The sequence below is a fragment of the Myotis lucifugus genome, unplaced genomic scaffold (assembly GCF_000147115.1).
Source record: "Myotis lucifugus unplaced genomic scaffold, Myoluc2.0 scaffold_676, whole genome shotgun sequence".
Classification (NCBI taxonomy): Eukaryota; Metazoa; Chordata; class Mammalia; order Chiroptera; family Vespertilionidae; genus Myotis; species Myotis lucifugus.
In genome coordinates, this window is record NW_005871724.1 from 123,110 (window position 1) to 144,332 (window position 21,223).

Sequence of the window (21,223 nt, forward strand, 5' to 3'; positions counted from 1 at the left end):
TAATATAGAAAGTCTACACACACTTTTTCCAGAACAAAATGACGGAAGCTCTGTCTGCCACTGAGGGACACAAATGCAAGACTGAGGTGGCGGCTGGGGGAGGAGGGCCGTGGGCTCCTTTCTCAGCGGGCCCCACCCCCTTCTTCTCCGGCAAAGCAGCAGGCCATGTTTTCAGCCTGTAAGAAGGCATAACCTTCACTTGGAATGATGCGCATAATTATCGTAATTACTATGATAAATAAAGATGACCAGCCTGTTTTTTAAATTTTTTATTTTGGTGTTAACTCCACAAGAAAACAAAAACTCAGTTACTCTGGTGTACGTGAAATCAGAACAATACAACCGCGGGAAACCTCAGCCCGGACGGCACGGACACTCAGTGCGACGGATGTGCAATGCGCTTCATACCACAGTGCGTCTCAGCGTTTTGCCAACTTTTTAAAAATGCTTTATCTTTGTGATCATCCATTCACAAAACTAAAACCACACTTGCAACTCTGCAGCTGAAAGCCTCCGGCTTCAGCCACTTAGCTATGAAAACAAATAAATACATCACCTGTTAACCCCTGGCCCACTGGTCATCCATCCATCCCCACCCCGTGGAAGGCGCAGCCAGCTTCCCGCGTGGGCGTCGGGGGAGGCTGCCCTCCACCACCTGGAGCTGTCTCTGATCAGAAGCAGCTGTACATCAACTGAGCTAAAGATGGTGTCTGAAATAGTTTATTTGGTCTCTGCTACATAAGCAATGATTTCTAGGACAATTATCATTGTAGTGATTTTAGGAATTTACAACATCCAATTCTTTTTTTGCCTTTGCTGTTAAATTATATTTCAGTGCAGGTGCTAATGAATTTTTAGGAAGCTCCGGAAGAAAGAAAAATACGTAAAACCTTATAAAATCTGTAAATAAATAACAGCAACATAAAACCTTCCACGTGCGCGCACACGCACACACACTCACACACACGCACGCACACACACGCACACTCACAAACCCACTTTAAAGTGTCAGAAGCTGCTGCACCAGCCGGGCCCTCAGGGAGCGTGCAGAGCCTGGGAGGACGCCACAGCCTCAGAGGGAGTTTTCTGTGTCATCAACTAAGGAAAAGGCAACAAAACCCAATGCTCAGAGCAAAGCCCACATTTCTCAGCCGCCCCGGCCCAACTGGTAAGCTGTGAGTTTACTGCTCACCCAGGCAGTGGGAAAGCCGCCTGTCCATGTAGCTTTCCTGCGTGATGCTAGACATGCTAAACTGCTTTCACACATTAGGTGTTTTTTTAAAATGAGTTAAGAAAGAAAAGCAATTTTGAATGTTTAGGTTTTGAGACATTCCTCCTCCTAACTTTCGCCTGTGGCAGAGCCACGTGAAGCGTGAGGTGGAGATAGGGACGCACTGACCCTGGGCCCCGGGAGAAGGGGAGGCGCCCCGGATCCTCCACCTGCCCCCAACGCACCACATGGCATTGCCGAGCATTCTCTCACACACAAAGGAGACCTAAGCTACATAAAGCGCAGCCACAGGAGCAGCCAGCTGCAGCCGCCAAGGTTTCCTCGGGGCGATGGGGTGGCCTTTATTGCATTCAAATGTTTCCGATTTCGAGTTCTAGGGCTTTCGATTCAATGTAGATTCTAAGGAAATCATAATTTGCAACTAAAATCCTCACCCAGTATTGTCAGACTTGCCACACAGAACCCTGAAGGGTGTTCTGGTGTTAGTACATACAGCACAGGCTGGGGCCCTCCCCCATATGCCTCACGCACACCCCACCCCGAATCCTTGGCTTCTTCAGTTAGCAAGAAAGTCCCAAACCATAGCATCTTCCACGAGACTCCAGGGGGAGAGCCTGAGGGAGAAAACACAGCATCTGGTAAGTCTCTGAAAGCACGCCCTGTGGTTGCTACTTCCGACGTGCACGCCATCTTACTGGGAGGACCGCGCGGGTCGCCCGGCGCCACTGCGGGGTCGTCTCTATCCTGGTTCTCAGAGCAGAAAGCCTAGTGTTCCGAGCTTGAGTCTCTGGAGGGCGGGAGTGGTCGCAGCCACTGCGGGGCTAAGATGGGGACCGGAAGGACCACAGTGCGAGGGGAGTGACCGCGGGGAGATGCCAGGAGCAGTGGCATTTCTGAGACAAGCACATGCACACCCATTCTTGATTTGACAACACAATCTAGTCTATTTCAAAGAGCCAAGAATTTAACAGCTTGGGAAAAAAATCTTCAACAGGATAGCTGTCCTCAACTCTAAAATAAGCAAGAAGAGAAAGAGAATTACTGATCTGACGCAGTTAATTGAGAAGAATCCTAAGTTGTTAGATTGACAGGCCTCACAAAGGGTCATTTCCCATCACATTTCCTTTTAAACAATAACGGGCGCTACTCTGCGGTCAGAGGTGAGTTCGGGAGAAGAGCTCCTCCTCGCTGGGGTCGGCCCACTCGCCTGCGCCGTCCGAGCCCGTGTCCTCCGAGCCCGAGCTGGCGCTGGAGCAGCGCTTCCTGTGGGCGCCCCGAGGTGCTGCTCCGGGCGTCCTCTCCACGGTGCACCTCGCTTCATAGACAGAAGACACCTGAGGAAGGAGCATGTTCGACAGATGACAGGCTGTCCCCAAGGCCCCGTGACCCAATACAAACACTGGCGATTTCCTGTGGAGAGTGACACACATAAGAATCTGAGTGTCTCTGAGCAAAGCAGCCTCTCCCCCATCCAGGTGGGTGTGGGGCTGGGCACGGGGACGCCACGCACAGCCACGCCCTCCACGGCTCCCCTTCCAAGAGGGAGACCACCTAGCCAACCAACAAAACTGCCCACTGCGGGAGCAGGGACTGACCGGCGACGCACGGGGCACTTCAGACCGGAGTCCTCGGGGAGGCAGGTCTCTGAGAGGCATCCTCGCCCGAGGGCTGGGAAGCAGACGGAGCCACAGTCGCAGCCAGAGATCCCGGGGACTGGGGCTGGCCTCGGACTCGGGCTCTAGCACCATCTGGTGCTTTTTAGGAGAACTCTGCTGTGCGGGGCTGTCTCCCTCACCAGAGGGTCAGTGTCTCTGCCCCCGGACACCACAGGTAAGCGGTGACCCCTCCTAGTCACAGTAACCAGCATACTCCCCCATCATAGTAAACTAACCATACTCTCCCCCATAGTAACCAGTAACGCTTCCCTCATCCCCCAAAGTGATAGCAATGCCCCCGTCACAGTAGCCAGCACCCCCCACTCATAACTACTAACAAAGTTCCCCCATCATAGTAATTAGCAACACCCGCCCACCTGTCACAGGAACTAGGGCACCTGGGGACACAACACACAGGGCCTCGGGCATGGCAAGGGTTTGGGTTTCACCTAAGAAGGCAGAGGACACTGGCTAGGAGTGTGGATCCTCACGGGCTCCGGGTGCCCTCAGCGTGCAGCTGTATGACTGAGGCTCACGGGCTCCAGGTGCCCTCAGCACCTGTATGACTGAGGCTCACTGGCTCCGGGTGCCCTCAGCGTGCAGCTGTAGGAGGCTCACTGGCTCCGGGTGCCCTCAGCGTGCAGCTGTAGGAGGCTCACTGGCTCCGGGTGCCCTCAGCGTGCAGCTGTAGGAGGCTCACTGGCTCCAGGTGCCCTCAGCGTGCAGCTGTAGGAGGCTCACTGGCTCTGGGTGCCCTCAGCGTGCAGCTGTATGACTGAGGCTCACGGGCTCCGGGTGCCCTCAGCGTGCAGCTGTAGGAGGCTCATTGGCTCCGGGTGCCCTCAGCGTGCAGCTGTAGGAGGCTCATTGGCTCCGGGTGCACTCAGCGTGCAGCTGTATGAGCTGAGTGACACACACGGTTCTGGAGCTCTGTGTGCCTCAGTTTCCTCTCCTGCACACGGTTTAACAGCACCTACCTCGTGGGCTTGCTGAGGACCACAGGAGGCAGGTCAGACCGGGGCGGTCATGAGCCTTGCGGTGGAGGAGACTGAAGAGGGGCATAGCGGAAGAGAAGGACAGGAATGGCCGAAGCTGACCAGGAGGGCGTGGTGTGGAGGTTAGCCATGGCGGCGGGAGGAGTGGGAGGGTTTGGAATGGCTGAGGTGGGGGGTCAGGACTGGCATACAGACTGCGTGGAAGGTGAGAAAGGGATGAATGCCCAAGGTCGGGCTAGAAGCTGTGGGAGGGGTGCATTCACGGGGAGGGACGGACTGTGGGGCCATGGCAGCGAGCATGGACGCGGGAGGAGCCGCGAGACCACAGGGCGCTTGGGGAGAACATTCTCACAGCACTTGACTGACACTGACAGTCACACTGGGAAGAAAAAGAAGCTTCCTGCAACTCATTTGCCTGCCTGACTGGACCAGGGCTCCCAGGCCCGCCCGCCCTCGGGAGTCCCAGGCCTGGGGGGAGGCAGACACGCAGGCAGGGCTATGGCTGCTGCGCTGGACCAGGTACGGGAGGCACAGACAGGCTCCCTGGGCTGTGCTGGGAAAGGTGAGAAGGTACCCACCGTGTGAATGTGGGAGTGACAGGCTCAGGTTTGGATTCAGTGTAAAGGACAGCTGGGGGAGCCTAGCGCTGAGGCCGGAGGTGCCGTGGACCAAGCGAAGGGCTACAGAGGAGAAAGGTCGCAGCCCCGAGCTCAGTGACAGGAGGGGAGGGCGAGGGGCAGCTCACGGACTCCCAGGTCTCAGCTTCGTGACAAGGGGCGGGGTTGCCACTTAGGTCAGCAGTAAGGAGCAGGACAGTCCACTTACCCTATTAAAATCTAACAGACGCTCTTCATTACAGGGCATTTCTTTAGCATCTGGATACTCTTCTATACCATGCTCTCCCTTGGCATTTGTATAACGTTCTTAATCATTTTGAGTGGAGAAGGGAAAAAAGGGAAAGGGGGAAATTCCATTAAGACACAGGTATGACATATACATCCCTGCTTCATTTCTGCTGAAAGCCAGGTCAGTCAGGGCTACCAACCCAGCGGGAGAGGGGGGCAGGGGACTCCGGTCACTAAGTAGCCACAGGGCATTCGAGGCCAACACTGGGCAGCGGAAACGTTCTGTAACAGTCTGGGTTTTAAACCAGGCCAGCACCACCCTGGATTCCTGTTGTCCTACCAGGACACACCCACTCACCACGCCTCATCTCACTGCGCGTCACAGACTTACTTAGAAACAACAAGTGGAAGGCAAGACCCTCCGCCAGCAAAAGATTCCCACTCGCTATTCTGTGAGCTCTTCACAGGGTGGCGGGAAGGGACCCGCAGAACCTCCGAGGTGCGCCTGTATCACAGGATAAAGACGCAAGTCCAAGCTCGAAAGAGTGCGCATGGCACGGAGGGAGAGACCATGGGCCCATGTCTGCTTGTCTGACAGATGAACCAAGGGGTAAGACAGGAGGAAGTGCGATGAGAAATCAAAGCAGGGACGGCCTCGCTTGCTCTTCCGCAACTCAGCGCAGACTAACCACACATTCCTCTCGTCTGTGGAGGGAGAACGGGGCCAGGGCTCTGGCTGGGTAGCGGCCCACAGAGGGGTGCGCGAGGAGCCGGAAGCTGAAGTCAGAGGAAGCAGGGCGTGCGTCCCGAACCCTTGAGCCTGGCTGCCACCCTGCACTCGGGCCTGCAGGAGGGCGGGAGGCCCAGCCTCACTGACATTCCGACTCAGCTGGCTGGGGAAGGGTCTGGGATTAGCATTTCCTGAAAAGCTCCCAGGGAATTCTTTTCTCCCAGGATTCTATGTTTGTATATACTTTTATTGACTGTAATTTTGCAGTCAGAGTTGACTCTTCCCCCAGGGAGGGCTGATGCGCCGCCAGGGCGGGGACCCTCCTCCCCACGACTGCGGAACAGGCTGGAGGAGACGCAGCGCCGAGTGGGCCCTTGGCAGGCCTGGGTTCGGACTGTTTTGAAGTCACTGTGTGTAGGTCCTGTGACACCCAAGCATCTGCCCCGAGGTGTTCAACGAAATGGCCGCGCCTCACAGAAGCAGAGGACAGGGCCGGCGGGGCCTGTGCGGGAGGGAAGGTCGTGCTGGCCACACTGCCCTTGCATAGCCTGCTCAGGCCTCACGGTCATGAGTGTGGCTGTGAGAGCGCCCGGCTCCAGGACAGACGATCAGCTGGTTCCTGGTTGGCCACGTGTGAGGCGGAGGGGAGGCTGGCTGGGCCTCCCCGAGCCGCCCCTCGTCACTAACACAGGAGCACACAGACCTCTAGGTTTCCGGGTGGTGCGGCCCGGTGCAGTGCGGGCACGCCCAGTAACACCTCTCCCAAGGGCACGACCCAGCCCCGGGCTCGGGGATTGGCTGCCTCGGGACAGCTGGGAGGCCGCCTCGCACTCTGATGAGGCAGGGACACCCGTCACCCGCTCTAGGAGGCCACCGTTTCCTGGGCGGCCTGACCAAGTCCCATCTCCCAGGCCCACCTTCGGGTCAGCACTGGTACCAGGTGAGGTGAGCGGTGGGGACTGGGACACACCTAGAGGAGATGAGGGTCCATGCCGCCCGACCTCTCGCTTTCTCCTCGGGCCTTAGGGGTCCTCTATGCATGAAAGGGGGCTGTGACGCCACAGGAAAGGACGCGTCATCGCTGCCAGTATTTCCATGACCCTCACGTTGGCGCTGCCGTGTCCAGGCTGTGACTGCCAGGCCTGTTCTAGACGCTTCTCTCCACAGCTGCCCTGTCAGGGAGGCTTAGCTCCCACCTCTTTTTACAAATACAGGCCATGGAGGCTGAGAGAGACCCGGTCATTGCCAAGGTCCAGCAGCTGGTAGTAGGCACTTGCTTCCAGCTCAGTTTTGTCTCCTGAGCCCTTAGCTATTATCTGCACTGGCTCCTACAGGGCTCCCTTTAGGCTAAAATAACGCATAGGCTACCAATGAGTTCAGAGTCGAGTGTGTGAGCTCTGGGATTGCAGCCAGGACAGACCCGCCGCGGGGTAGACGCCGTGCACAGTCCGCAAGGCTCTGGGGTCTGAGTCTCGCACGGGACCCCTTGCCAGGCACGCTGGGCACGGCAATGCACGCCTGCTCCAGCCGGGCCTCTGCCCGGCACCTGTCCCTGCAGCAGCTCCAGCTGTCACAGGACTTGCATCCTTATTCCCTGGGGTCCCTGCTCTAATGTCAGCTCCTCAGGAGGTCAGGGACTCGGTCTGTGGCCTCTGGACCCCCAGTGCCTAGAACAGTGCCCGGCACAGGTAGGCATGCAAGAAATATCTGCTGAATGGATATGAATGCACAGCAAGGCCAGCAGGTGGCAGAGCACATGCCAGCCAGGCTCCCACGCTGCTCTGGGCGCCTGGACAAGCCGCCTCCCTGTAGGTGGGAGGACCCTCCTCCCCAGGAGGCTGAGTGCTCCCAGGTCAGCCCCTGCACGAGCAGCGTGAACTTGTTAGTCATCATTAGCAGCGTGAGAGGTTCGGGAGCTGACGCCAGCCGAGTGGAGGAGGGCTACCTGCTTCCCTGGCCAAGCCCCTGCAATGACAGGCCCCCTCCACAGAGGAAGGAAGGACGCTTCCAACACCACTGCAAGGCAGCTGCGCAGGACGTACCTCGCACTGGGGAGTACAGACCATTCAAAAGCCTGGTCGCCACTCCTCCCCCACTGCGAGTCTCTCTGTACCACGTCACGGTGGAAATGCACGAGCAACCACGTGAGCACCTGCCAAGGGCGTACAGATACAAGGACCCGGCGTGAGAGCCAGGACCAGGTCCCTCACTAGCTGGTGAGAGGCAACTGGACAGGGACGCTAACAAAGCAAGACTCCGCGTATCTGAGACTCACCCTCAGCCTCACAGGTACGGGGCTTCCTCGACTCCCAGCCTGCCTGCGGCCCAGCCCTCGCTCCGCCCTGGCCCCCAGGAGGTCCCTGCGGCACTGCTCGGGGGCACTCGGCCCTCCTACTGCACCTCTGTGACATAACCCGCACCCAGGGGACCAGACTAGACACGAGGCAAGGCAGGTTTGTGCTCCTGTCGCCCAAGCATCTCCCTGACACCAAGCGCAGACCCCGGCTGCAGACAGCAAGGCCCTGGACCGGCGGGGAGACGCTGGCCTCAAGCTGGGGCTTGGCGCTAATGCAGGATCCGGGCAAATGATGAAATCTGAGAACTGGCTTCCCCGCCTGAAAACTGGGGGTGGCACTGCACAAGGCTTTTGTGGGAGCTGTATAACAGAAAAGATAGTGAGAGCACCTTGTAAATATTAAAGGGCAACCCAGGTATTAGCTATGGTAAAGCAGTAGCCTTTACTAAACGCTGTCAAATAAAAGAGACGCTAAAAATGAAGCCCTGCTCTGGGCCCCCCTTCTGACCCAGCAAGCCTTTGGGAAGGAGGAAGGTGGGGTTTGGGAAGCCGTTTCTGTGCTCACAGAACATAGACAAGCAAACACTCCGGCCTCCCCCATCAGCCGAGGCCCTGAGCACCCAGAGGCGCGGCACCTGGGCAGCGAGGGACAGACGGCGCTGCGTCCACACTCCAACAGCTGGGAGACACGCGTGAACACGTACACACTAGCAAGAGAGTTACGTGGCCGCAGGGCTGATGGGAGAGACGGTGGAACCAGCGCTGACGCCGGAGACGCAGCAATGGGACAAGCTCAGCCTCGTGCGCGGATCCATTTGGGTGGCCTCCTTCCTGCCCACTTCTCCTCCCAGAATTTCAGACCGAGGTCTGTATAGCTTCTGGGCGGGTCTACCTAGGAGGCTCATAAACGAAAACCACCTTCACCAAACCTCCTGGTCCCATCTCCCCTCTGCCGGGTCTCCCCAAGTGCCCCCTTGCTGTTCACTCCTCACAGCAAGTCACTCAACAAACTCTGGCTCCCTCTGCAAACCCCCGGAAGCCGCTCTCCCCCTGCTGCCCGCTGGTGCCACACCGGGAGGGCCTGGAACCCCAGGTCTCAGCCTCTCTGTTCCATCTGCACCTGCTGCTAGGACGGCTGTAAACCCAGACCCAACCCCCAGGGAACTCCTGAGGGTGGCCTGCCTTCCTGCACCGTCAGCTGCGCCTGCCCCAGCAGGGATCCCACACCGGACCCCTCCTCCGCCTTTCTGGCTTCAGCTGCAGCCCTGCTGGGCCCATAGCTCCCGGCCGTGGACTTGCCACAGAGCCCCGGGCTTCTGTGCAGCCGCCCTTTTCAGGCACTGGCCTCCCGGCTTTCCCACCGGGGCCTTCCTGCAGGCCTCGAGGGAGACTTCCTCCCGCAGCTCCTGGGGGCTGGCACAGCCTCGGCAAAGGCCGGGGCTGCGGGTGCGTTTCCATGCCTTCCCCACGTCAGGCTGTGGCCGAGTGTAAGAGCAGGGACCGCTCTCCTCCACCAGTGTCCCCAGTGCCTGACATGCCAGCCACACTGGCACCTCATTTGTTTTGGACCGACATTCGGAGCAAAAGAATGTATTGCTCTTAACGGATGAGAACCATGAAGGGAAGACCTAGTCGCGTCTGCTTACCTTCGCACTCTGACGCGGGGAAGAGGGGCGAGTACAGGGCTTTCTCCCACCAGGTCTGCTTCTCTTGACTTCTGTTTATTCCTTGTACATCAGTGCTCAACACGGGAAACTGTTTAGATTCAATCACATACAGAAAAAGTTTACAAGCTTTCGGGATAAAGGAAACATTCAAGCATTAACTATGGACCACAAACCCAGTATTTTTTAATTGATGAGTTGTTTTTCTGTTCTAGACAAGGTGGATTTAAAAAAGCCAAAGTGATCACAGCACGTAAAGTGAGTTTTTCTTAAGAAGCACGTATACTGAAAGTGGAATGAAAATCTTTAAACACGCACACACTAAAATTCTTACCAGGCAAAAACATATCACAGCAAATACCCCCAAGTAAGGCAAGTTTCTAGACCTGGAAGTGCAGGCAGATGGTCTGGTGTCCCTGCTGGTGTAGGTGCTCTAGAGCAGTGGTCGGCAAACCCATTAGTCAACAGAGCCAAATATCAACAGTACAACGATTGAAATTTCTTTTGAGAGCCAAATTTTTGAAACTTAAACTATATAGGTAGGTACATTGTTATTAACTTAATTAGGGTACTCCTAAGGCTTAGGAAGAGCCACACTCAAGGGGCCAAAGAGCCGCATGTGGCTTGCGAGCCGCAGTTTGCCGACCACGGCTCTAGAGAAAATGGGGGGACCCTCCTCTTCGCACACCAGGCTCGAGGGAGTCAATGAAGGAGAAATGGTACAGAAGGAAATTTTATAGCCAGTTTTTGGGCCAAATGTGTTTAAAACAGCATTACTTGCTTCAGTGAGAACGAGAAAGAAGGTGAGACTAAAAACCCAATAATAATGCTGAGAGTAATTCCAATTTCCAGGACATGGCCTTGGAAAAGGGGGAGGGGGGTTGGGAAGAAGGGGGAGCTCTGAGGGCAGGAAACCCGCACACACTCGCTGCATCTCCCTGGCCCTGCAGAGGGCACCAGGCCCCGAGGGGACGAGTCTGAATCGAGGCTCCATCCTGGACGAGTGCAACTCTCAGGTCCCAGCCAGATCCCGCCCACCTGCTGGGCAATGTGGCCAGTGGTCAAAGGCAGCAGGTGTCCGTGGGTGGTAATTAGACGTCTGTGGCAGCTGCAGTGCCCACATGCATCCTGGCTGCTGGTGGCCAGGGCAACCCTCCGCCATGCTCCTCCTTCCCTCTCCCCAGGGAAGGCCTGGTCTGGTGTCTTCACCTCCCACAGCCCCCAGCCCTCTCCACAGATGTCTGCTCAGTGTACAGGCCTGTGGACACTGCGCACATCTTTATCGTTTTAGGAGACCTTCATTAGTGTTCAAGTTTAAATTCTGTTTTAGCAACTAATACTCATCAATTCTCTAACAGGACTGTTACTCTCTTAAAGTACTTTGTGGACCTACAACTTTTTGATTTAGCAACTGGGTGTTTTTCATTATTTAACTAAATGGGAAACACACTTCCAACTTTCATTTTTGCTTAACATAACTTCCCAGAAATACGCCTAGACCTGAAATGGAAGTTGTGCTGTCACCCAGTGTCAGCTCGCCGCCACTGTCTCCTCCTGCGCTCACTCTAACAACGAACATTAGCACTGTGATTCGAGCAACAGAAACCAAGGCGGGAGGGACTGCCCAGGCGAGGCTTCACGCAAACGAGGCCAGCAAAACGCCAGGTGTGTAGGCTGAGGGGGTCCAGGCACCACCCAGGAGCTGGGTCGGCAGGAGCGAGGCGGAGGCGTGGTACGAGTAAGCCGCCCTGTGCGCTGAGGGCAGGACCAGGTCTCATGCACCTCTGTGTACGTAAGGCAGGTAGGTACTGGCGTCTGCGGCCCCGCAGAGGACGCCTGCCTAAAGCTCCCTCTCGTGCTGAAACACTGTGAAGAGCGTGCCAGTTTCTGCCAGTTTGAAGAATTCTTTTGCATCCTCCATTAGAGTGGCAATCCCAACGGCAGGGACTTTTTGTCCTGTTTATGCTACACTGAACACATACTCCATGTACATGCATTATTGTTCATGCTGCCTTGTCTCCTCATTTGTATTTTGTTAATATGGTTAACAAGCTCCAGCCGGGGGCGCAGCTGGATGAGCGGAGGCCTGGGCGCCAAAAGGACGCCAGTTCAATTCCGAGTCAGGCCACAAGCCTGGGCTTCGGGCCGGATCCCCGGAGGGGGTGTGCAGGAGAGGGGATGATTGATGTCTCTCTCTCACTGATGTTTCTCTCTCTCTCCCTTTCTCTAAAGTCAACAAAGACATATTTAAATATGTAGCTAATACACAAGATTATATTTGTCTCAGTGCACAACATGGACAGACCCGAGGCCGGGATCACCACGGTAAGTCAGTGACCATCCCGACACCTATGACCTCTGCCAAACCATACGCGTCCTTCTACGCCATCTTCCCGCTGAGCCATTCCCACCTCCATGCTGCAGGGAGGACGACGTGCCTTGTTTAAGTGGAGTCTGTTTAACGTAGTAATTCGACTTCTGGTTTGAGAGTGAGAAGAATGGAGAGAGAGTGGAGGAAAAGAGAACACGGCCTGCCCGAGCCGGCACACCTGCCCGAGGACCTCCCGCCTCCAGGCCGCTCCTGAAGCTGCCAGCCACCAGACTGATTACGGACACTCCTCCCCCTGCCGCCAGGCCTTACCCGGCCTCCCCCTTCCCACAGCACTGGCCGGTCACTGAGTGCGGCGCTACAAACTCGCAGTCAGTGTTCCTTGCGCCAGCACCAAGCAGCACCCGGCGTACCAGGCTCTTCACGGGTTGGGGGGTGGGGGGGGAGAAGAGAGCGAGAGAGTGAGAGAGTGAGAGAGCGAGAGAGAGACCAACTGAACCCAGAGAGCCAGACCCACACCGCCCAGCGATGAGCAGCGCTCGGGAATGCTCAGCAGGTGGAAGGGGCAGAGGCTCCGTTAAACTCGCTGCGCGTTCCTGGTTCTGGTGAAGAGAAAGGATTGGGGTTCCTCTGTGAGTCGTGCTCTGGAACTGACTTTGCCACAGTCTGTTCTGTTATCTGGGTCACAAAAGGAAAAGAAAGCCCCCCACACACCTTGTTCTTTAGAAGGAAAAGGAAATGTAAATGAAGAGAAGCAGAGAGCGACAGGGACTAACGAGAGACTTGAGTCTGAGAAACTCAACACTGGCTGCTTGAAGTTTGTTTGCCTTTACCGACAGGAAGTGCTAACCAGAGCGAGAACTCGGCTCTGTCCCTCAGACGGGGATCTGGGACAGATGCTTACCCCCTGGACCTAGTGTCCTCGGCAGCCACAGGGGACCTGCTGCAGGTCTCTGCGGGCATGCGGTGCACAGTGGCGGGGATGGTCACATGATCGGTGGCTCCGGGCGCCACCCTCATCAGCCTCTGCCCCCCCCCCCCCCCCCCTGCACACTGCCTGCCCCACGGCCTCCTCTCCAGAACTGCGAGCTCCTGCAGCTGCACAACATAGTTACTCACATGGACAGACCCGAGGCCGTGGTCGCCACGGTAAGTCTAGTGACCATCTGACATCTATGACCTTTGCCAAACCAATATGTGTTCTCCTATGACCCAGGCCCCCGCCTCGGTTCTGTGCTTTGAAGTGCAGGGCACCAAGCTGGTAATCAAGCAGGTGACAAGTGTCCCGCGACACTCTGCTAGCCCTCAGGAGCCGGGAGCTACTGCGGCAGGGCCTGCACACGGGAGTGAGGAGTTAATTTCAAGCCTTTTGACCTTCGCCCGTGCTGTTCCTCCGCCCGTGTGCCTGCCTCCTTTCTGCCTGAGCCCGCAGGTTGCTAAGACGTCTCCCTGATTCTCGGGGATGAGGGCTCGCCTTGGGCTCCCGGCGCCATGCCCCCGACCATGCAGCCTCAAATTACCTGAAGATAAAGGACCCGCCGGGCAAATCACGGTGCATCCACACAATGGAATCGTGTGCAGAAAATAGAGGAAGGGGGATTATAATGAAGTGCCGTTTCAGTAGAAAGAACAAATAGGAGGAAATAGATGTGACCACATATTTGCGTACACATGCGGAAAACACACTCAGAGGAGACCCAGAACCCCTCGTGGCTGTGGCTGTGGCTGTGGAGGAACCCTCACTGTGCGCTCCCTCTTTAAGTTTGGATCTTGAACCACATGAATGAATTACCTACTTCAACCAAAATAAGTGATCTGTTTACAAAGTGGTCTTGGACTAGACTGGCTTCCTCGGGGGCAGGGACAACGCCTTGTCAGGTATGTGATACATGTTTGCTGATGGGAACTTTGGAAAATAGTCATTCATGCTCCTGGGCACCCATTCTACTAGAAATCCTGCATGTGTAGCCCACGTGCTCAGACACGGTGGGGCGCCCAGACTGCCCTCACCCAGGGAAGGGGAGCCCTGCAGCAGCTCTGAGGCTGACTAGGTGGTGAGAGAGGAAGGCCGGGCTCTGTTCCCAGCCCGACCCCATGCTGTCCCTCAGGCCCCTCCACCCCTCAGGGATCTATGAAGTGAGCTCAGACCAGCTCTGAACTGCGGTGCCGCTGCCGAGAGACGAGGGCTGATGGCACCGACAACACCTGCACTATCAGGCGACCGGCAATGTCCTCTGAGGACTGTGCTGGTGCTATAACCTTCCAGGCAACCCAGAACGCTGGTAACACGGAAATACATCAACATACTAGCAAGCGAGGCACATGGCAGTGTAGTGGCTGAGGTGGAATCGCTTCTCCCCTCCTTTTCTTTCTTCCCCATCTGGAGCCGGGTGAGACACAAAGTACAGAAAGGAGTGTTTAAGGGCGAAAAGCGGGCAGTAAACAAAGGCGAGCAACATTGTTTTTGTTCTCAGCAAGTTAAGATTCAGTGTTTCAATTCAGTCAAAGGCAGCCGTTCTCAACCTGTGGGTCTCGACCCCTTTGGCGGTAGAACGACCCTTTCACAGGGGTCGCCTAAGACCATCCTGCATATCAGATATTTACATGACGATTCATAACAGTAGCAACATTACAGTTATGAAGTAGCAACGAAAATAATCTTATGGTTGGGTCACAACATGAGGAACTGTATTTAAAGGGCCAGAAGGTTGAGAACCACTGGTCTAAGGCCATCCAGCAAGCTAATTAGGGCAGCATTCTTGTCACCTGGGGCCTTCCTGCCATCACATGCACCCAGGCAGAGACGGACAAAAGAGGAAGGAACCGGTCTGTATGCACAGGGGCTTCCGATCTAATGAGAGGAAGTACAGAAGTGACTCATGAAGAATGGAAAATGTAATAAAAGAAGAGGCATGCGATGCAGGGAAAATTAAGAGCAGAGAGAACTGCTTCTGATGGGGCGGGGAGTGGAGTGGGAGAGGCAAGAGGAACTAGGGAATGTGCCAGGGAAGGAGGAGGGGTCAGGGCTCCGGCACTGGGAGGACTCAGATGTGCCAACGGTGGTGGAGTGCGCAGGACACATGGGCGGAAGGTGACTCGCGGCTGCTCCCGGGCGCAGTGTGATGGCTCCTCACCACCTGCAGCGCCTCAGCAGCTGCTCCTGCAAGCCAGGTGCTGCTCCACCGAATGATGGCCGGAGTGGGCAGACCACTGCGCTCTTGGGAAGCAGGTGATTGCTTTAAGTGGTCTTTCTTGGACAATTAATTTAAGCTCAAGCGCTCCTAGGAGCACAGAGGGGACAGTGGCTCCCATGAAGTGACTCCTGCTCTCACTCGTCACTTCGGGAACCTGCGCTGGGGTGAGCTGAGGTGCCTGCGCAGAGGTTCTGTGGAAGCTGTTGGGTTGCACGTGGGCTGTGGGCTAGTTTTTACATGTAGCAAATGGACTGCAGAGAACGCTACACAGGTTCCCCGATGTCAATGCTGCAGAGGCAGTTAGATGGACTCGCTGCTGCTTCTGAAGAGCACAGTGTGGAGGGCAGTTAGACAAGGGCAGAGTGAGGACGACGGGCCAGCTACCAAAGGCCACCAGGGCGGAAAGCCCCGGGGCTTGGCAACGGACAATTGTAGGGTGAGCTTTCCCCCCTGGCATACGCTGCTCATGCGGTTTGGACCGCCTGACCTTTCATGTCTCTGATCATCCAGTTTAGACCCCTGACCTTCCCTCCCTAGGCTAACCTCTAGGCCTCCGTTGTATTTTAGCTTCAGGCCCAGAAAAGCAGCACAATCAGACAACCAACCCCATGGCTGCCCTCAGGACCAGCTGCATTAGATAATGAGCCCCTGCCCGGCGCCGACCAATCAGTGGAAACCCTGACCCTGAAGGACCCGCCTGGAAAACTGCTGCCTATGCTACTGCGATCTTCCCCCGGGCCCTCCCCTCACTCTCCGTCTTTAAAGCCTTAGGATGCGGACCCAGCACATTCTCCCCAGGGAGCACAGCTGTGCCGTTCCCCTCCCCTCCCTCTCCCCCCAAGCATGGCACCTTCACCTTCCTCACTTCTCAGCTCCAAGGGCCCTTTCTTTCCCGCTGTAACTTGTTTCCTAAGCACATTTCTTCTACAAATGACTTCTACCTCTGTGATTTTCTAAATGAATGTTCTCTTATAGGTTGAGTCTTGGCTCTGAATTATTTCTCAGCCAGAACTCAAGTACCGAGGTGGTCTGACCCCACTGTTCTAGCACCTGGTGCTCTCTGATTCATCAACTTTGAAAGCTGTAACGCTTATATATTAGGTTTTGCTTTAAGCATAATACATGCATGTTAAGACAACACATGAGAACCTTAGACCCACTGATTTATTTTTAAATGTCTTTTCTCTGCATAAAATGTCTAGTTTAAGTTTATAAACATCAAGTCCATTTTAAGTCCTTATGTAAAACCATAAGGATGATCAATTTTCAGACAGTTACGCACATTCCTCAGTAACTTACCGCCATCGTTCCTTGCCTGTTCTTGGGGTACAGTCTGTCAAACCCCTTTATGGACACCCACACAGAGACACATACCTCCTCCAGCTGTCCGGAAGGGACCGGGTTATCTTCATAGGCAGGGAACTGACAACCTGCTTTGCAACTGCAGAAATGATTAACTTCTTCCGCACACTGGGCCATGATTTTACAATCTGCCTCTGAGCTTTCCACACCGGTTCCCAGGGGCCCGTTCCCGCTGCACTCCAGGCACTGGGCCTGCTTCCCCGCCGGCAGCCCCGCCGGCTCCTCCTGCGAATCCAGGGACGTCTGCGCGCTCTTCTCCATCCCCGACTTCTTCAGCCGGGGCAGGAACTTCCCCGACTCCAGTTCCGACTTCCCGTAGTAATGGCCTTCTTTCTGCGCATCTTCTTCCAGGGGCTTGAGATCTGCCTGTGGATCTTCGAACGCATCCACCTGAGGAGGAACGGGGAGGCTGGCTTCGTCTTTCTCAGACTCAAACTCGGACTCGCTCCCCCCTCCAGGGGACAGTTCAGATGCGGAAATGGGGCGGAAGTGAGTCCTAGGCGAGATCCGAATGGCCCTGTACTGGGTTCTGTCGACGCCACAGATCCTGGGGTGGAACACGTCACTGTCGGAGTCGGAGCAGAGGATGGACTTCGGCTTAAAACCAGGGCTGAACGACGCAATCCCTTCGGGCTCAAAGGAGCACTCCACGTGAAGAACTTGGGAAAACGGATTGTTCAGGTCGAAGGAAGAGAACGAATATTCGAGTCCAGGATCTTCAACTTGAAAGTTGCCACAAGCTCCCAGGAAGTCTTCATGGAAGACAAAGGAAAACCCCTTATTTAACCCGCCCTCCCCCGTCCTCGGCGGGTCGCTCTGCTCCAGCGCCACGAAGGGCTTCCACAGCTGCCGGTGGCCGGGAGCGAAGCTGTTCCCCGGCGTCATGAAGACGTCCGTGCCGGCGATGGTCACCACGTCAGAGGCCGCGCACTGCAGCAGGCTGCCCTTCCCGTGGCTGGGCGGCACCACCGCCCACTCCCCGTCGCTGCTGAAGCTCTTCAGTTCTCCGTACACGCCCCCGAGAATGAACGCGTTCTCCTTCTCCTGGGCCACGTCCCAAGGCTTGGAGGGTGTGGTGTAGTCGCCACCGTCCACCTTGGACAGCTCGCCCGAAACAAAGGCGCGTTTCTCCAGGTTCTCCTTCTGCCCCTCCCACAGGTGGTACTCCGACCGCTGCACGGCCTTGCTGGGCTCCCGGAGCGGCTCCACCTCGGCTTCAGCGTCCAGACAGCAGCAATAGTTATTCACGTCTGTCGAGAACAGCTCATCAGCAGCTCCTTCGACTTCCACCAGCGCCACGGAGTCCCTCTCCGCCAGCTGTGTCCAGATGTCTTTAATGACCCCTGGACTGTATCCGTCTCCACCTGGGCTGCTCCCACAACGCACGTGCGTAGGTTCAAAGGTTTTGTTCTCTGGTTTTTGTTCGAGCTGAATACCACAGACAGATTCTAGTTTCGATTTTTTTTTTAAAACTAACGTGGGAATTTCTCCTAAAGTCCTACTGTTTTGTTGGCAAGTTTCATCTTGCAAAAAATCTAGAAGTTCTTCATCTACGTAATTTGACGAGACTCTAGGAACTACATAATTAATATCTTCTGCATTAAACTGCGTGGATTCTTCAAACTGGAGACTTAACGTCTCATTGTCTGAACGTGTTTCTTCTGAATGGGACCATGGACTACAGGTTCTTGTGGAAAGATTAGAACAGTGTTCATTTTCTTCAAAGGCACTATTTCTGGTCCATATGAGCAATCTGGACTGTGTTTTCCCGAGTGTGTTCACACTAGAATCTGTATTTTCATTCCCCAAGTTGAGTGTTTCAAAAGAAAATGGTAAAACAGAATTACTGCATTGCACTTCAAACACTGAAAAACAAGAGTTTATACCAGATCCTTCATTAATATCTGAGAAGAGCTCTTGATTGCCGGCAAGCAGATGCGGGTTGAGGGCTGCGCCGTCTAAGATGGGGGAGAGCCTGATCGGAGACTCTCCCCCGAAGCTCTCGCCGTCGGCATCCCCGGAGCTGGACGAGCAGCACTCCCAGAACTGCGCCAGGTTGCCCAGGCCCTGCAGGAACTGGCCCTCGGCGGCCGCGGAGCTGGTGGAATCTGTCCATATTGCACGTTCCCCTTGCAACTCCATCCCATCTAACACTATGCAACATTCTGCCTCAAAATCGCTTCTCTCTTTGCTTTTTTGTCGAATCATATTCAAAATCCGACTTTCTCCTTGCATTGTTTCTGAGGCACCAGGATCCAACATGGATTGATCAATGTCCACTTCATAGAAGTGTGTTAACTCTGACAGATGAATATCATCCAAGTAGCTGTTGTCCTCCGGGAGAGAACAGAATGAGGTCCCAGGGAGGCCAACCTCCTCATTTATAACCGCAGGCATTTCCACAAAGTGACCATCGATGAAAGTACCCGCTGGGAGGTATGCTTTATGCATGTTACTGCTGCTGATACAAAGACCGTGCACTGAGTCAGACAATTCTCCTATCGCCTCTGCGGTCGGATCCCGCGCATCCTGTCGGTTTCGGTACGTGGTCTCTAGTTTACTTTTCCTGCTCAAAGGAACGAAATATTCTGCAATCGGTTCGGTGTACCACAGTGGCTCTTCTTTGTATTCCTTGTCGTTTCTGCTGTCCAGGTGCAGGTCTCTGCCCTCCATGCCGTCCGCGTCCCTCCTGCCCACCTCCTTCAATGGTCTCTTCGCCCGCCTGCACAGCTGTCTGCCAGAGCCGCCGCCGCTGCTGCTGCTGCCGCCGCCGCCGCCCACGTGGGTGATCCTTTCGGCCCTCTCGCCATGCTTCAGCGAGAGCCTGCTCTGCCCATTCCGCCCTTTCCTGTTTCGGAGGTCTCGCGCCTTGTGTCTTACTTTCACGCACTTCATGGATGCTTTTAGTTCTCCCTGATTCCCGCTCGAGCTGGAGCCTGCCTCACTGGAGCCGGAGGACCAGGAGCGAGGGCGGACCTTGCCTTCGGGTTTGTGTCGCATTTGTTTTTTGTACAAAGCAGGCTTCTCTTCAATTGTGCCGTTCCCAAATTTGTTCTCCTTCTCGTTTTTACTTCTGCTCAGGGTTTGCACGTGTACAGCAGTGGGCACCGCCTCGCCCCTGTCCCTGCTGGCCTCGCCCTCACTGTTGCAGTCCTTGGGGGACGCCGTGTCTGTGCTGGCTGGGGGCGCGGTGGACGATGACGAGGAGCTGGAGGAAGAGCAGACTTTAGACTTGTTCCACACGGTCATGATCTCTTGCAGGCAAACTGGCTTCTCCGAAAGCGGGGGAAATGCTTCGTAGTACCTGCAAGACAGCACAGAGAGTTCGGAAGGGGCACTGAGATGTATTAGCCATAGTAAACATTACCAAATGGAAGATTGGGATATTCATTTTAACAGTCAATGGTTGCATTACCCATGAATCATTAACTTTTAAATAATTAGTAACACAGTAAAATAGCCTTTACGTTTAGTCCAATGTACAAAGAACCGAGATAAGCATTAGAAGAATATTAAAATATGTAAAATGACAGTTTTTATCTTCAAAGTCTGAATTTTAACTAAGAAGCCATAAGTGAAAAATATGACAGTGGAAAATGTAATCTTTTGATAAGAGATACCTGAATGTCATTCTCAGCTCAGGACTCACTACGCCGCGGCTTAAAGCTACTAATTGATGCCGTGGCCATATTTTCTCAGCTGCGGAATGGAGATGACATGACTTCCCTCACGGGCTTTGTGAGGCTGGGAGTGGATGCAGTTGAAAAGCTGTATAGCCAAGCAGGTGAGAGCACACACTCTGAAGCCACACTTCCTGATTCAAGTCCTGACTGTCGATTTCTAGCTGTGTGGCCTCAAGCATGTCACTAAGAACAGTGTCTACCTCCCCGAGCTGTGAGGAGTAAAGGCACTAGCCTGTGAAATGAGTCCTGACCGCATCTTCCTGAGTGAGTGTTGTCATTGTGCTTTTTCTCAGGGGAGAGCACAGTGCTGGCATTCAGGAGACCCTCAGAATTAGCAGGGGTTGTGGTAGGCAAGTGTGCAGAAAGGACAATGAGAGCAGGTGGACCGCAGGGCGCCTTCACGGCCCGGACATGCAGCAGTGCAGTGAGGACACCGAGAGGTGCAGGGCCCTGGGACGCAGATGGGTCCGGCCTGGAGCCTGCTTCGACAGCGACCCTGCGGTGAGGACGGACCTCGGGAGGCGGGCTTTAGAGGCCTGGGAAGTGGGAGAAGAGCTCTCGGTTGCTAGGAAACTGGGAGCCCCAGAGAGTTCACAGCGAGCAGATGCCAGAGGGAGCCTCCAGGGGCAGGCGGCTGCCAAGGTCACACATGAAGCAGCGAAAGGCCACGCTCACGAAGGGCCCATGCGGTGTTTTCCTGCTCAGTCCGCAGCAGAGCTAAGAGAAACATACTGTGTGCCTCAATGTATTTTTTGATGTTCTAGGAGGCGCATTAAAAGCATAAGAAGAAACAGGTGAAATTCATTTCAATAATATATTTTACTGAACCAAATATAACCATGATAAATAACATCATTTCAACATGTAATTGGTACTAAGAGATATTCCTAGGATAGTTTACATTCTTTTTTACAGAGTCTCTGAGATCTGCTGGAATTTCTATTCCCAGTACGTCTCATTCTGAAGTGGCCACATTTCAAGGGCTCAACAGCCGCACGTGACTTAGGCCACCATGGCGGACAGCGCAGGGTTACACAAACCAACCACACGCTCTTAAGTTTTAGACGTTCAGAAGATCCAAATAAAATGTGTAATAAAGAAGTCTGCTTATAACGCAGCTGATTTTAATACTAACCACTTACAAAGAAAGAACTAAAGTGTCTTCAGAAAACAAGTGTGGCAAGGCCCATGACTCGCCCGCTCCCTCTGGAGCCAGCAGTGGGCACCTGGTTCCTATGT

The 21,223-nt window shown here is 54.9% G+C and overlaps 1 protein-coding gene across 12 annotated transcripts in view; it reads right to left on the reverse strand.

Annotated features, from left to right (window-relative positions):
- Positions 1-254: 254 nt before the first annotated feature.
- Positions 255-21,223, reverse strand: part of KIAA0232 (KIAA0232 ortholog) — a 67,032-nt gene continuing 46,063 nt past the window's right edge. For 2 of the 12 annotated variants that reach the window (XM_006105355.3, XM_023746411.1), the window contains exons 6-9: positions 16,314-19,605; positions 9,399-9,507; positions 4,707-4,804; positions 255-2,565 (exon numbers count right to left, since the gene is read on the reverse strand). In XM_006105355.3, coding sequence (XP_006105417.1) covers positions 2,386-2,565; positions 4,707-4,804; positions 9,399-9,507; positions 16,314-19,605 — 3,679 coding nt within the window. In that variant the 3' untranslated portion in view covers positions 255-2,385. Of the gene's footprint in view, positions 2,566-3,335; positions 4,076-4,706; positions 4,805-9,398; positions 9,508-14,052; positions 14,126-16,313; positions 19,606-21,223 lie in introns of those variants that run through there. The other 10 variants (XR_002826873.1, XM_023746412.1, XR_002826874.1 and 7 more) reach the window with 10 other exon arrangements.